Below are 16,998 nucleotides of genomic sequence, written 5' to 3' on the forward strand. Positions count from 1 at the left end.
TTCCCTTATTTGTCCCCAGCCATGTCCTGCTGATTGGTCTACTTTACAGAGTGCTGATTGGTCCATTTTACAGAGTGCTGGTTGGTGCATTTGCAATCTTTTAGCTAGACACAGAGCGCTGATTGGTGCATTTTTACGGAGTGCTTATTGGTGCATTTACAATCCTCTAGCTAGACAGAAAAGTTCTCCAAGTCCCCACTCGACCTAGGAAGTCCAGCTGGCTTCACCTCTCACTATATGGCTGGAGCAGGAGAAGAGAGTGAAGGGGGAGGTGCTACACACTTTCATACAACCAGAGCTTGTGAGAATTCACTCACTATCACAAGAACAGCAAGGAGGAAATCCACTCCCATGACCCAGTCACCTCCTGCCCGATCCCTCCTCCAACATTGAGGATTACAATTCAACATGAGATTTGGGTGGGGATGCAGATCCAAACCATATCATCCACCTTCTGCATGGGAGGACACAACCCTCACCAGATGCTGGTGCCGTGCTCTTGAACTTCCCAGCCTCCAGAACCATGAGCCAAATAAATTTCTGTTCATTATAAATTACCCCCATCTGTGGACAAGATGCTCATTACAAATGCTAAATTATGGAGACGAACATCTTCTGTAGTTGAGGGAACTCCCAGCTTCCATGCTATGCTTCCTCGTGGCAGTGGAAGATAGATAGCCTCCCATTAGCCCATCACATTCCTGATCCTCACTTTAAAAAGTGGCAGGTCCTCAGGCCACCCACATCAGAACCTACAATGCCTGAGGCATTGGGAGCTGCCCACCCTTCCTCTAATGGAAGCCCCAAAGTGTCACAATCTGCAGAAACATTCAGGACATAAGAGACACACTGCTCTGTGTATGGATGTCAGGCCAGGTCTTTCCTGTTACTCAGGGATCTTCATGAGAACTTGCTGTGAGAAGCCAGTTTCAAGGTCCTCACTGACTGATTGTGCAGGCTTGGTTGCATTTCCCTATGAGCAGGGGCAGTCATATGCATTGGTTCTCAGCCTGCATTAGTTTTCTGTCACTGCCATTATAAATCACCACAGACTGAGCAGCTTAAAATGACACAAATTTAGTGTCTTACAATCCTGTAGATCAGGAGCCTTACACAGGTCTTGCAGGGTGTGGGCAGGGCTGTGCTTCTCCTGGAGGCTCTAGGAGAGAACTTGTTTCCTTGCCTTTTCCCGCTTCTAGAGGCCGCCTCCCTCCATCTACAAACCCAGCAGTATTGCAGTATCTGACCCTTCCTCTGTGGCCTGCTCTAACTATGGATGAAAAAGATCCTCTGTTTTTAAAGACTCCTGTGATTAGACTCAGCCCGCCTGATAATCCAAGAGAATCTCCCCAGCCCAAATCTGTGCCCTTTGTCTCGGTTGCAAAGTCCCTTTGTCATGTGAGGGGAACACATCAGGAGGTTCTGCAGAGCAAGGCATGTGCATCTTTGGGAGGATACTTCTGCCTGCCACACATGATTGTTTTCCCACCTCTCTCACTCATCTCTGCAGCTTCACTGCTCAGGTTTTACTCCAGAATCCCATTTACTCCCAAATCCAAATTCAGGAAGTTTCTAAAGGATCACTTTACCTGCATGGCATGGCCACTCTGCCCCTGTATGTCCTGCGAGCCCATGCTGGTCTCCCTCTTCTATCATCATTTCGTTGCCTCCTCAGGCTTCTGCCCCTGAAGTTTCCACCCTTTCCTCGTCCAATGATTGGCCAGATGCCAGAGCCGCTCACTGAGCTCAGTTTTGATGCCACTCACCTGGTGGTGTGTGTTTCACTGTGTTCTCCACTCCCAATGGCTCCATTGAGGCAATTCTTGCTTCCTGACATGTAATCATGGGTTTCAAGGCTGAGAACTTACATTCACTCTCTCAACATAGCACAGGGCACATAAATCCTTAATATTCGCTTTACTTTTTGACTGACTAACCAAAAAAAAAAAAAAAAAATGATAAGAAGAGGACAAAAGGCCTGGGGTAGAGATTCTGAGGACCAGGAATCATGTTGTATAGAGGCTGCCTTAATGTTTATTCCTCATTCAGTCAATCAGTGCTTGTGGTTAATTTCAGTACATAAAATATTGGTTGATTATAAAATAATGCAAGTTAAATAACTTTTTTTTTTTTTTTTTTTTGAGACAGGGTCTCACTTTATCACAGAGACTGGAGTGCAGTGGCACAATCATGGCTCACTGCAGCCTCCACCTCCCAGGGCTCAAGTGATCCTCCCATCTCAGCCTCCCAAGTAGCTGGGACTACAGGCAGGGCACCATGCCTGGCTTTTTTTTTTTTTTTTTTTAAATAGAGATGAGGTCTCATTTTGTTGCCCAGGCTGGTCTCCAACTCTTGGGCTCAAGTGATCCGCCTGCCTTGGCGTCTCAAAGTGTTGGGATTACAGGTGTGAACCACTGTGTCCAGCCAGGAATTTTTAGTAAACATTAAAATTGAACATTAAAATCACCCATAGTCACACAAAGGGACCACTATTAGTTTCGAAAAATGTTTTCCTCCAGTCATATCTTGCTCCTACCCACATGTGCCCTTTCTGTATTATACACAGAAAAAAAGTGGGCATTTATTTAACAAAAATAGAATTAGACCATTTCATGGGTGATTAATGAAACAAAGGGTGGAATAATGTATAAGAGAGTGCTATTGCAAGAAATTTTAAAACTGAAAGTGTGTATTCTGCAAAGGGAAAAAGTTTTGAGAAAGAGAAAGTTGAATTATTTTTGAGTCCCTAGGATGACAATAGAAATGTGTGGTCAGGACGGGCACAGTGGCTCACACCTGTAATCCCAACACTTTGGGAGGCCAAGGCGGGTGGATCACCTGAGGTCAGGAGTTCAAGACCAGCCTGGCCAACATGGCGAAACCCCCTCTCTACTCAAAATACAAAAATTAGCCGGGCGTGGTGGCACACGCCTATAATCCCAGCAACTTGGGAGGCTGAGACAGGAGAATTGATTGAACCCAGGAGTCGGAGGTTGCAGTGAGCCAAGATAGTGCCATTGCACTTTAGCCTGGGTGACAGAGCAAGACTCCGTCTCAAATAACAAAAAAAAAGAAAAGAAAAAAGAAATGTGTGGTCAATGAGCCATTCAACTTTAGGGTACATTGCAGCCTGATCATGACAGTTACTAAAACCCTAAGAGAAATAATCCAAATGCAGTGTGGAAACAAATTCGCCTAACATGCTGAGTTTGTGCAAACAATACTTACCTTCAGTTTAGTAACGTGGTCTACTTTGCAACAGTTTCTAAGAATTGTGAAGCATGGCTTTTTTTCTTCCTTTCCTCCCAGAAATTGCCCACATGATTCATGATTGCTTAGTGAGACAGTCCTCTGAGGAACGTCTTCATTTTACTCAGCCCTTCTGACATAGCGCTCCATAAAAAAGCAGGGACAACCTGTCCCTCTATAACAAATGGGGTAAGCACTGGCAGAGGTTCCTCTGATGCACACTGTTCTATTCATTTCCTTAGTTATAATACTTACGTTGGTGCAAAAGTACTTGTGGTGTTTGCCATTAAAAGTGATGGCAAAAAACCGGAAATAATTTTGCACCAACTTAATAATTACCAGGAATAATTTCAGTTGCTGCAAAGCCATTGTGATAAAACAAGTTGTGATTTAAATTTTATAATGTGAAGTTCGGGTGCCGTAATTTTGACAACTTTATATTGACACAGTATTATTAAATCAATAATAACAACAAATGTGTAACCTATAAATGAGAAACATTAAAAGAAATTCGACTGCTAAATAGTTTGATTCCATCACTCCCCTGTGCAAAGCTTTCCAAGGTCCCAGCTTACACAAAGGCCAAAGCTCTTAGACAGCCTGTGAGGCTGGGTGTGATGGGCCTCCCCGATCCTGTCCGTTCGTCTAGCACTGGGTCCCTGGCTGCCTTGCTCCGGCCCACTGTCCCCCACCAGCGCCCCCGCAACTCCCCCACCACTCACCACTCTCCCCCAGCCTTCCCCCAACCAGTCCCCATCCCCCCACCCCCACCTCCCCAACAGCCCTCCCCCGCCCCTGTACCAGCCCCCAGCGGCCCCCCACCGGTCCCCTCCCCCACTGTACCGGCCCCCTCCCCGTGCCCCCCACCAGCCCCCACTACTTCCCACCAGCCCTCCCCCACTCCTCGCCAGCCCTCACTGCCCCCACCGCCCCCCATCAGCCCCCACCAGCCCCCAACCCCCTCCACGCGCCCCCCCCCCAGTCACCACTCCCACTGCCCCTCACTGCCAGCAGGTGGGACTTCCCTGGATCGCTGCTGCCGCCGCCGCTGGGCCTTTGCACGGGCCGCACCCGCTGCGGATTCCCCTTCCCGCAGATTCTGCGCGTTCGGCTGCTCCTGTTGTCCACGGTGCTCTCATGGAGCCTGGGGTACCAGTCAGGGCCCTGTCAGGAGACAGAAACCCCCCGAGCTCTCACAGAGAGTAAGTTTGCTAACTAGCTAGCATGTGTTAACAGCGGGGCTGAGCAAACAGCACTCCAAGCTGTCACCGAGGCAGTGCCGCAGGCAGCATCCCCGCTAGGATGAGGGAGCAGAGGGGAAAGGCGGGAATGACTGAAGCTCAGAAGCTGGAGGAGGGTCCCCGTGCCCAGGACGCAGAGCCTCCATGCAGGGGCCGCAGGCTCCGGGACGGGGGCATCAGGCTTGTCCTCTGAGCGTGGGGAAAAGCGCAGTCTGGATTCAGGCGCAGCCACAGGGAGGCCAGGGTGAAGAGGTGCTGGGCGGGGTTGCTGAGACCCCCAGGTGGACGGGAAGCCTCCTGGGAAGCACACGGGCTACGGCCGCTCCCTCCTCCCGCCGCCCCCCTGCAGCTGCTCTCTCACGCCCCCCACGGGCCATGCTAACACCGACTCAGCTGAGCTCGGCAGGGTCCCGGCAACCGGAGGTTAAGGACGGAAGACAACACCTTCATACTTCATAGCTGGTCACCTGGGATCTGTCTCCTCTTTCCCTGCTTTATTTGTCTTCGAATGCATACGAGACACACTCATGGTCTGTCTCCCGTTGCTGGAATGCAAGTTCCCTAGGGGCAGGGATCCCGGCTGTTTCATCCCAGTGTCTGCAGCACCTAGAACCACGCCTGGCGCAGTTCCATGCATCTTTGCCGAATAAATTACTACATCAATGTAACTGCATCGACACATCAGAGACTCCCCATCGGAAGAGGGGTCCCCTTGTTTTTGCAGGAGCAGCTCGCTGGGGTGGATGTTTTGTTCCTGTAGACAATTGATTATACAACAAAAATAATTAGCAGGAAGAGTCCTGCTTTTTACCCCTTGGCCTGTGTGAGTTGGCATTGCCCCTGCAGCAAACGCGGTTTGCAGGGAGAGCACTCAAGGGCATCTACTTGTTTGGGGACGATTCCCTAAAAGTCATCGTCAGGTACAAAGCCAGGACTTGACAAACTTGTCCAAAAATTTCCTTCCCAGTCAAGATATTTTTAGATTGGATCAACTTAACTGGTTTGGATTAAATTTAAACTTGAAAATTTCACTCTTTAAAATATTTTACTTCAGGCAATTAAAGTTTCAGTTGACATTTTTTAGGAGTCTTTTTTTTCCCTCCCCTGGTAGGCTTTGGCGAACTCGGGTAAAATTACAACATTAAGAATGGCCTTGCCCTTTTCTCTGCCTGACTTGCTTCCACAGGATTTTGAAACATCAAATATTGAAGAATTGTGTGTTTAAGAACTTTCTCTCAGAACTGATGAAACTTGTTTAGAGCTTATTTAGAAGATTATGTTTGTAAAATAAAAGTTAAAAGCGTTGTCCCTAGGTGGAGAATTACTTAAAACTAAGACCACATTCCAAGAGGTGGCATAATCATATACGTGGAAATACGCACGCCATTCTACTTATAATGGCAGCGGGCAGAACAGGAAGGGAAGCCAGGACATTCCTAGGCCTCGGCCACTTTTCTTTGCTGCCAAATGCTAAGATCCATGCTAGGCGCCCCTGTCATAGCGATGCAGCACCTCAGTAGGTGTGAAAGTAGTTCAGAGCCAGAAGGGTGGGGAGTTCAACTGCTGTCTCAGTCAAGGTCAATCTTGAGGAAGTGAACGAGGGTGCCAAGCAGGGTGTCAGGAGGCCGGGGCCTTTTCAGAGAGTTGGGCAGTGGGGGTATCTCTGTGTTCCAGTAGACAGAGGACTGGGTTATTTTTCTAACTTACTTGTCACAAACATTCCCAAACATATGCAAAAGGAGTGAACGGAGGACACCTATGTGCCTGTCACTCAGCGGTGACAGTGGCGGCATTTCACTATATCTGTCTCATCCAGCCCTACTCCCTTTTTCTTTTTCTGGAGGATTTTAAAGCAAACATTATATAGTATGTCATTTCTCCTTACAAACTTCAGTATGCATCTCAAAAATACCAATTTGACACATAATGAAACAAAATCTTTAATATTATATAATACCCACCCCTCACTCAAATTTCCCCAGCAATCTAAAAAAAAAAAAAAAAAGTCCCTTTAGAGTTTCAGGATCCAGACAAATCCCATTCATTGCATTTGGTGATGGTATTTTAAGTGTTTTTAGTGCTTGGCCTCTGCTGCTTCGTCGTTGGCTTCTTGGGAAGGTTGGGCCGGTTGTTCAAGAATGCCCTGTTCCGGGTTTATCTGAAGGCTTCCTGCGATCCCATTTCGCTTGCTCTCTCCTGTTTCCCATAGACAAGAAGTTAGGTCTCAGGGATTGATGTTACCCCAGATTGAATTTTTACTCATTTCTCTTCCCTAAGAATACTTCATAGGAAGTGTCGCTGATGTCGATCATGTCCCATCAGGAGGTACCTCATGGCCAGTTGATTGTTTTTTAGAGATTGATCAGTGGGTTCAGGTGATCATTTCTTTATTAACAGCCTGATTATTTCATTACAAAATATCCTGTCAACCTTACACTTTCTGAGTTTACTAAATTTTGACGATCATGGTCTAAATCAATTACAACTTTAGTTACCACGTTACAGTGACTACACTCATCGTTAGGGATTCAACATGGCGACTTTCTAACTCTTTCGATCGTGATTATCTGAAATCCAGCTCGTGCTGGAAAGGCAGGAAAGTGCTGAATTATTTCTCTTTAATTCTCCATTTTTAGAATGTGCTGGTGCCCTAGAAACCTCCATTGGTATCCAAAGCGTTTTTGCTTTATTTTTGTCTCCTCTTTATTTTTAGTTTTACTTCCTGTCCTAGATCGGGAATCTGCCATTTCTCCAAAAAACTCTGGTTCCTTTTAGTGGTGAGTGGTATTGGATGGTACAAACTGGTGTAAGCGGGTGCTTATTATCACCTGGATGTCATTGCTTCTGGCATTTTCAGTGGAAAGCTATAAAAAAATTTTTTAAAAAGAAGAAAAATACATTTAAGTTGATATTTTCAGTTCAAATATAAGATTTCAGAGCTTTTACTTCTTGAACATTATACTTATGTTTCATTTCTCTTACATTGAAAATCTTGGTTCCTAATGACATTAGTATAATTACTTCTTTGCTTATCCTACAATATACATATAATAGTTCAAAAGTAACAATACCAATATTATTACTAGTGATGTGACTACTAAATGAAGTTTATGATTTCTTTGCAGTTCTTTTTGTCCTTAGAATAGATTCACTGGGAATGTACAGTGAAACTGTTGAAGGTCAGCTGGGGTCATTTTTCCTCTGTGTGCATGTTACTAACTTGAGACATAATTAGGCCCATTTGTTGTCATTTTTTCCTACTTACATATTGTTTGTAAAAGTTAATTTGTAAAAAGCACTTACATATCTCAAAGTCAAAACCATATGACAATATGCGTTCAGAAATACCACATTTAATACAATGTAATTGTAAAAATGGAGAATTAAAGAGAAATAAGTAAGCATTTTCCTGACTTTCCAGTATGAGCTGGATTTCAGAGAACCATAATTGAAAGAGTTAGAAAGTCATGGAGTCTTTCTCTGTTGCCCAGGTGGGAGTGCAATGGTGCGATCTCAGCTCACTGCAACCTCTGCCTCCTGGGTTCAAGTGATTCTCCTGTCTTAGCCTTCTGAGTAGCTGCGATTACAGGCTCACACCGCCATGCCTGGGGGCTAATTTTTTTTGTATTTTATTAGAGACAGGGTTTTACCGTGTTGCCCAGGCTGCTCTTGAACTCAGAGCTCAGGCAATCCATCCACCTCAGCCTGCCAAAGTGTTAGGATTACAGGCGTGAGCCACCACACCTGGCCACCATGTTGCAATTTCTAATGACGAATGTATTCACTGTAACGTGATAACTAAAGGAGTAGTTGATTTAGACAATGATCGTCAAAGTTTAGTAAACCCATTAAATGAAAGATTGACATGGAATGTACATTTAGAAATACTACAGTTAATACAATACTCCCTTTCTAACATTGCTTCCCCTACTCTATTCTAGCCTCTCCCATCAATAACCATTTTTATTTATTTTAGTTTTTTCTTCCACTTTATTTCTCTGAAAATATAAACAAATATGAATCTGTGTGTTACTATTACACTTTCCTTCTCATAGAAAAGCTAGCACACCATATACACTGTTCTGCATTAGCCATTCTTCACTTGACGCTTTGTTCTGGAAAGCCCATATCAGTATATAAAGATCTCCTCTTTACAGTACGTCACCGTGTATTAGTATACTATGTATTAGTATTCACCATGTATTAGTATACTATGTATTAGTATTCACCATGTATTAGTATACTATGTATTAGTATTCACCATGTATTAGTATACTATGTATTAGTATTCACCATGTATTAGTATACTATGTATTAGTATTCACCATGTATTAGTATACTATGTATTAGTATTCACCATGTATTAGTATACTATGTATTAGTATTCACCATGTATTAGTATACTATGTATTAGTATTCACCATGTATTAGTATACTATGTATTAGTATTCACCATGTATTAGTATTCCAAACAGTCCCAAATTGGGGTTGTTTCTACTCACTTGCTATTAAAAACAATGCCAAATCTATTAACCTGGTGCATATAGTATTACATACTTTTGCAATGTAATTTTGGGATAGATTTCTAGGAGTGAGAAAGCTGAGTTAAAGAGTAAATGCATATGCAATTTTGCTAGATATCACCACATTCCTCTGCACAGGGGTCAGAGTATTTTATCATCAACAATATACAAGATTGTTTCCCCCACAGTCTTGTCAACAGGGTATATTGCCAAACTTTTGGATTTTTGCCCATTTGCTGGGTGAGAATTGTTATATAGTTTTTCATTTGCATTTGTCTTATTATGGGTGAAATTGACCATCTTTTTGAATGCTTATAGGCTGTTGATTACTTTATCTGTGAACTCTATTGCTACTGTTTTCCTATTTCTAATTGTGTTGGATTTTTTTGTCTTAATTTTTAAAACATGTATATGTGGGCTGGGTGCAGTGACTTATACCTGTAATCCCGGCATTTTGGGAGGCCAAGGCAGGAGGATTGCTTGAGCCCAGGAGTTTGAGACCACCTGGGTAACACGGTGAGACCCTGCCTCTAAAAAAAAAAAAAAAAGAAAGAAAAAGTTAATCAGGCATGGTGGTGCACACTTGTAGTCCCAGCTACTTAGGAGGCTGAGGTGGGAGGGTCAACTGAGCCCAGGGAGGTTGAGGCTTCAGTGAGCCGTGATCAATGCCACTGCACTCCAGCCTGGGTGACAGAGAGACCCTGTCTGAAACAAAACAAAACATGTATATGTGCAGAATATTAGCTTGACTAACAGCCTTTAAGATATGTCTAACATTTAAGTTGCTTGAATGTTTACTGTGACAGATTCCCTTCTACTGCCACAACCAGTTGGTACAGTCTGCCATACTTGTTGGAGTTTCTCTATCCTTTCTGTCTCTTACCTTGAGTTCATATTTATCTTATCTTTATCTCTCTGTGCTCATTCTGTGTAATTTCTTCAGGTTCATCTTCCAGTTCATTAATTCTCTCTCCAGTAGTTTTTAATCTGGGTTTTATACACCATTGAGTTTTCAACTTCAATAACCATATGCGAGCACTTTGATGTTGTTCATTTTCAAATCTGCCCATTCGTTTATATATAATACTGTATATTGTGATTTTTTATGTTCTTGCTTAATTTTTAAATTTCTTTAATCATCTTAGTTGTGCTTACTTTATAGACATTTTAGATCTTTTGTTTCTAATCTTTCTCTTCATTTTAGCTACTGATTCTCTCATGGTAAATTGTTTTCAGTGTTTTTAAAATATTTGAATTATAAACTGCCTTTCACCCAACCATGAAAATGTGAGAATGAGGAGTTATTTCAGAAATGCATTCTGTGTAGTCTGTATTGAGAAATTTTCTCTCCAGAGAAGCTTTGCATGTACCACTTCCAAGCACTCTAGGGGTATCACCAGCCAGAAACCCATTTGTGTTAATTTCTCAGCATCAAAATTTCTCAAACCAAGTGGGTAGTACATATTTGAATCTCCATTGCCCATAAGGGCATGTTTATGGGTAAAAATTTTCAGAGGAGATTTTCATTTCCCTCTTGAGCTCAGGCTCACACACAAGCTTCCTTATGATCTTCCTGAGCTAGTGAGTATTATTTTTTTCTAATCTATAACTGAGATTTCAGGGCTTCCAGGGTCCTGGGTGGTAGTATCAGTTTCAATGCCCTGCTTCACAGGGTTGTAAAAACTTTTCTGTAATTCCTGTTTGGCCAATGCCCTAGTTTACTGGGATTGGTGCCCTCATTCAGGACTGCCACAAATGTGTGCACGCTCTTCCCACTTTCTACTGCATCTTCCTTCAGGGCCTCTGGAAAATCTCCTTCCTGCCTTACAGTCTCAGGCGGTGCTCCTCACAGTGTGGTGCTCAGGCGGTGCTCCTCACAGTGCCTACTTTAGTCAGCAATAAACAAAACACATGTTGTTGAGCTTCTCAACTTATGCTGCCTCTGACTCAAATTATCTTTAATTTAATTAATTAATTTTCTGAGACAGGGTCTCGCTCTGTCACTCAGGCTGCAGTGCAGTGGCACAATCATGGCTCACTGCAGGCTTGACCTCCTGGGCTCAAAGATCCTCCCACCTCAGCCTCCTGAGTAGCTGGGACTATAGGCGTGCACTACCTCACCCAATTAACTTTTGTATTTTTAGTAGAGACGGGTTTTTGCCATGTTTCCCAGGCTGGTCTTGAACTCCAGGGCTCAAGTGATACACCCACCTTGGCCTCCCAAAGTGCTGGGATTACAGGCGTGAGCCACCGCCTCTGGCCTTCAAATTATCTTTACGATGAAATAGAAAAACATCCAACACTTAGACAGGATCAGCATCCAGAAAGATACTCAAAATCTGAAGCCCCTTTTCCAGTAGCAGAATGCATCAAAAATTGGAAGGATGTGTGGGATGTCAAAAATTAAAGAAAAATTAAAACAAAATTAAACAAAACCTCCAGGAAAGAGAAGGGAAAGCATTCTGAAGGGATTGGGATGGCTCTGCACCTGCCCTGCAGAGAGCCACATAAATTATTAGCTGTGGATTTTAAAAACTCTATAAAGCAGCTCCTTATTGACAAGAATATTATTTTCTATTAGAGTCCTACATCTTCACCCTCTACTTGAAAGTCCCTTTTATGTTCCTGAAAAAGCGCTGGACTGAGTTCATCTGTCCACTGCCTGGTTGCGTGCTGTTGTCTACTCACTGCTCACCTCTGAAATAGACAGACTACATGTTAGCCTACCTTCAAGGATATAGCCATGGTTTTGAAAGCTAAAATTAAATGTAAACTGACCTGCACATTTGTTGTTTGAGGTTAGTGTGATCTTGATTCAAAAACCAGTTACAGACAATACAAGAAAGTAAATCACAGTTCCATTTCATTTTCAAAAATCTCAAATAAAATATTGGCTAACAGAATCCACGGTGGATATAAAAAGTAATGATACATGATGTTCACGTAGGAGTTATTTCAGAAATGTATGGCTAGTTCAGCATCAGAAACATCAGTGTAATCCACCAGAGAAAAATACTCAGTAAATGCAGTCAAAAGTATTTTACCAAGTTGACTCACAAATTATGATTTAAAATTCTAAAAAAAAAAAACTCCTTCCAACAAGCCTAGCAATTGAAGGGCTCTTCCAAAAATTGAGAAACAGTATCTATTACAACAGAGGCCTACAGTCACATCCTAATGAATGGAGGAAATGTGATCGATTCTCATTAGGATTTGGAATAAGAAAAGGAGGCCGACTGCCACCTCCCACTGCTTTAAGTAACACTGGGGTTCTTGGTTAATAGTTATTAAGCAGTTCAGAAAAATTAAAACAAAATTAAACAAAACCTCCAGGAAAGAGAAGGGAAAGCATTCTGACTTTCATGTGACTTCACAATTCATTTATCCCCACAATCCAAGCATAGTCTCTTAGAGGCCAGGATCCTGTCTGATCTTTTAAAAAATCTCCGGGACAGCACCTAGCTTAGAGGTTGGCAGCAGGTACTAATTTGCAAAAGGGGATCCTGTCTATGCTATGCAGTAGTAAAGATGACATGAGATCCACACGTGGAAACGGCTGTACACACGCTGGAGCAGCACTCATTTGGAAAGGCCGCACTCCCCGGCGTTTTCTCCCGGGACCTCCTCCCACGGATTGCTCCTCCGGTTCCCAGTGCCCAGGCCCCAGGCCCACCAGGCCGCACGCGCGAGCCGCCGTCCTCGCACTGGCCAGCAGGTGGCGCCCGGGCTCCACGGCCGGAGACGGGTAGCGCGTCGGGCGCCGCGGGAAGTCGCCTCCGAGAGGGGCCGCTGCGCCTCGGCGGCGGCTACCCGAGGTCCCGGGGCCAACGTCGCCAGCCGTGCCCGGCAGGGGCTCGGCAGGGCCCGGGTCGCCCCACGGTCCCGCCCGCACTGCTTCCGTCCGGGGACGCTCCCCAGGGCCGTCCGAGCGGACTACGCGCGGGTCCCTGTGACTGGGGGGCTAGCGTGGGGCCGGCGTCTGCGCCCCTCCCGGAGGCGAGGCCGGGGTCGGGTTGGGACCAGCGCGCGCTTCCCTCCCCGCCGCGCAGGGGTCGGCCAGGGCCGCGGCTGGCGACAGGTGGCGGGGACCTGGGGGACAGGTGCCCGGGTAGCCTGGGGCGGGGAGCCGCCCCCACGGCCCTCAGAGCGCCCTCCAGGTATGATGATCAACCACACGACGGCCCCGCGCTGGCCCCGGCAGAGCCCCGTCCCCGGCGCGGGTCCGCAGGGCGATCCGGGCGGCCGCGGCTCCACAGCCCCCGCCCTCCTCCAGCGGCAGCGCCCGCGGGGGCCGATCGGGGTCAGGGCGGGGAGACGCGCGGATTCCTCGGTGGCGTCGCCCGAACACCTGCTCGGCCCCAGGTGAGCCCCAGGTGAGCTGCTGCCCCACCCGGACCCCTTCCTCCCCGGGTTCGCGTCCACCTGGGACCCGCCTTCCAGAGCCTGTCAGCCCACCTCGCGCCCTGGGACCGAAAACGCAGACCGGTCCGGAGCACGTGGCCGCCCGCGGTCTCTGGCTTGGAAGGGCTTCTGCCCGCTGCCTCTTCGTTCCAGTCCAGGGCGGCCGTCAAGGCTGAGGGCGATTGAAAAGTCCGGGAAAATGCGTCTGGCCCAGCCCCGTCTCCGGAGGCCTGGGGGTGGGTGGGGTTGGGGGGGGGCTAAAGGTGTGGACGAAGGCGAAGCCAAGGAGGCATCAGGAGCCTGGGGCCAGGTGACAGCTTAGTTCCCTGGGCAAATAGTAACCCTCGGGTGTTTCTGCCTTCCCTTAAATCTGAAATCATGTTCTGAATTCTGTACAGCCTCTTTCCTTCTCCTGATTAACTTTCATTTACTCCGGAGAAGCGTCTTAACGCCCACTCACACAGGTAGTCCTTCCACACTCCCAGACTCACAACCACAACTCATTCTTGGCTTTAAACTCAGCCCTAAGGCACAGAACCAAGCTTTCCCTTCAGGACTCAGAGGCATTTCTGTGCTCAGAGCCTCCCCAGTCCGTCAACTCAGCACTCTGCCTTACCACACATCTGATAAGGAGATTCTCTGTACACAAGTAAAGGCTTCGGGGATGCTGGTGGGGAGATGAGGGAGAAGGGGATAAAGAAAATGTGTGTCGGGGTGCGAGGGAGAGAGAGAGAAAAGAGCGAGTGAGTGCCAGAGAGATCTTAAAAACCACTCGGAATTCAGGTACTGACTTCAGACATGTTTTATTATAATCTTATACAGTCTACATAAATTTGAACTTGTATTTATTTGGGTTCAGTTATAACATAGCATAATAAAAATCAAAGCACTGGTCCTCTGAAATAAAGCAGGCAATCACCATTCAATAAACACACTTGATTTATTTTGTATAAAAGGGTTAAGTTTACAACTAAACTTTTATAAAAAGTTTAGCATGAATAAGTACATCATTACACTTTTTAAAGCAGAAATAGACATCTCTGCCACTATACAAGAAAACTCTAATTAAAGAGTTCACAAGGTTTCACTCAATAGATATATTTATATATAAATATATACACAGCATTCAGTAGGCTTGTGTCAAAAAGGTAATTTCTGACCAAAAGACTTCATTTAAGTGACTGAATACTGGATCCTTCTGGTATTCACGCTCCACCTTTGAAAAAAGGCAAAGTCTGCTTAGATTGGGCAATTCCTTGTGATTTTAACGTTTTCGCTCCCCATGGTGGGAATAGTATATAAAGAAAACCTTCCAACTGCAGAAAGGGCATTTAAAAGTCTTTTTCATAAATAACGAATATCTCAGTCCAGGTGAGAGAACACCCTGGGAAGATGATCATTCTTAGTTTTCCTTCCATTTTTTTTTTTCTTTTCAAAAAGGTCCGTTCAACTTGTCCTCCTTGTGAAATGGTTGAAAAGTTCAGCACTTAAAAGATTCTGTGGATTTGTTGTTGTTGTTGTTGTTGTTGTTGTGCAAAGAAAAAAAAAGAAGTCATGAACACCTGCAAAAGATTGGGAGAGAAAGGCATGTTTAAGAGAATGTAACCTAAGGGCAGAGGCGGGCAGACTGGCGCCGGGAGGAAGCCACAGTTTGAACATTTAACCAAACACTCAAAGATTGGGCAAACCCTGGCGTCCAGATGCAACACACACACTCGCCTCGACAGCGCAAATTAAACATTAAAATAGCAGAGACTCAAGGGAAAAACTTCCCAACCCAATCTCCTATTTGGATCTCCAACAGCAGTGCTACAGGCGCCAGTCTGCTTCTTGTAACAATTATTTGATTGAAAACAGCCCTTTAGTTAACAGATAGGGAAGTCTGGGATCCCACATCACAGGGTCTAAGGCACAGGGTAGCAATCCTCAACTAGCCCAGAGAATCCCAGAGGACTATAGTTTTAGGGAAGCAGGATCACTGTGGAATTTGTGGCGATAAGATTAATTACAGTGGAGGTTAGTACCTCATAGTAGTACCAGAGGAATCGTAGGAAGAGCCAGGGCATTACATTTGCTACAAAGCCAATACACACGTTCCTCGGCCGCCTTCGTAGTAAGTTATTGGCATCATTTCCTTTTAAAGGAAAATGTTCTGTGATCTCGAGTACCCAGAACTACAAGCTCCTTCATGTCTAGTGAGACAATGTAGTACGGGTAACACCGCGAAGTAAGCATGCATTTACCAAATCAGACATTTTACAGATACACAAGCAAAAACACATGCGCGCACGCACACACACACAGAAGGGCAGTTTACCCACGGGTGGCACAAGCAAACACTCACCGCTTATTCAGCCACACAGTGCTTTGCTGTCATTTGACATTAACTCAGAAGGGAATTCAGAAGCCTGGAGAGAAAGAGGATAAAGAGTACGAGGTTAAGACAATGATAAGTAGAAAGGGTTTTTGTTTTGTTTTGTTTTGTTTTTTTGAAGTAGTCCACAGACCAGCAAGTTCCATTAAACACGTTTATGGTAACAATTCAGATTCAAAAACAGACGCATTAACATGTCAGAACTTACTAGCAATTTCACGCACAGCTCAATCTACGGCAGATTCTTATGAAAATAAAGTTAAATAGCTCATGCGAAAGTCACCGTCTGGGCTACGTATCTCCTAGTGACAACCCAGGCGACCGCGGGAGTGTGCGGCGGCGGGGCGGGGGCCCCGGAGCAGGTCTTACCTGCAAGGACAGGATGCTGATGTCCGTGTTGAGGGTGGTCAGCGGCGTCCTGGACGCCTGGTTCTGCCCGGGTCTCTGGTGATGGAGGCTGACAATAGTGGGATGCGAGTCCAGGGCGATCTGCAGGTCCAAGATGTAGTCGATGACGTGCTGCAGGATTTCCATCTTGCTCACCTTCTTGTTCTGGGGGATGCTGGGCACCAGCTCCTTGAGCTTGGAGTAGCAGTCGTTCATGTTGTACAGCAGGCTCATCGGGTCGTCCACCGGGGTTTTGCTCCGGGAGATGCCCAGGCTGTGGTCCGACAGGCTGTTTTTCCTAACGGACCTCACGGGACTGAAGGCTTTCATGCTGACCGCGAGGGAAGGCGAGACCGGGAGGGAGCTGGCTGCCCTGAAGCTCAGGCCGCCGCCGCCGCCTGCTGAGCTAGCTGCGCTTGGCACTGGGCTCGGCTCAGAATGAAGCTCGAGCCCGGCGGGGCGGCTTTTATCCGCACTCGCCGGGGCCACACGCTCGGGCTTCCCTTCGTCCCCATTGGTGGAAGGAAGCGCGTCCATCAAGCCGAGCGGGCGCTTTCATTGGCAAGCGCGTGCGCGGGGCGTGGGCTCGGTTCTTCCGCGTTCGCAGCCAATCCCCGCGGGGTGGGCGGGACGCGAGCCCAGCTGGGGTGGTAAATAGAGTACAGTACAGTAAGCGCGAGGCGGGCGGGGGGCGGGGAGCGGGGAACCGGGAGCGGGGAGGCGGGAGGCGGGAGGAGGAGGAAGGAGGGGGGGAGGAGGAGGGAGAGGAGGGAAGATGGGGGAGGGGAAAAAGGAAGGGGGAGGGGGCAGACCCTGGGCGCCT

At 46.3% G+C, this 16,998-nt stretch overlaps 1 protein-coding gene across 1 annotated transcript; it reads right to left on the bottom strand.

The window, feature by feature from the left end:
- Positions 1-14,201: 14,201 nt before the first annotated feature.
- Positions 14,202-16,723, bottom strand: ID2 (inhibitor of DNA binding 2). Its single transcript, XM_050753260.1, has 3 exons — positions 16,158-16,723; positions 15,759-15,822; positions 14,202-14,976 (listed from the first exon to the last, which is right to left on the bottom strand). Exons 1-2 carry the CDS (start codon positions 16,710-16,712, stop codon positions 15,766-15,768), a joined length of 612 nt encoding a protein of 203 aa, XP_050609217.1. The 5' UTR covers positions 16,713-16,723; the 3' UTR covers positions 14,202-14,976; positions 15,759-15,765.
- Between the last annotated feature and the right edge of the window lie 275 nt (positions 16,724-16,998).

Source organism: Macaca thibetana, chromosome 13 (genome assembly GCF_024542745.1).
Source record: "Macaca thibetana thibetana isolate TM-01 chromosome 13, ASM2454274v1, whole genome shotgun sequence".
NCBI classification, from domain to species: Eukaryota; Metazoa; Chordata; class Mammalia; order Primates; family Cercopithecidae; genus Macaca; species Macaca thibetana.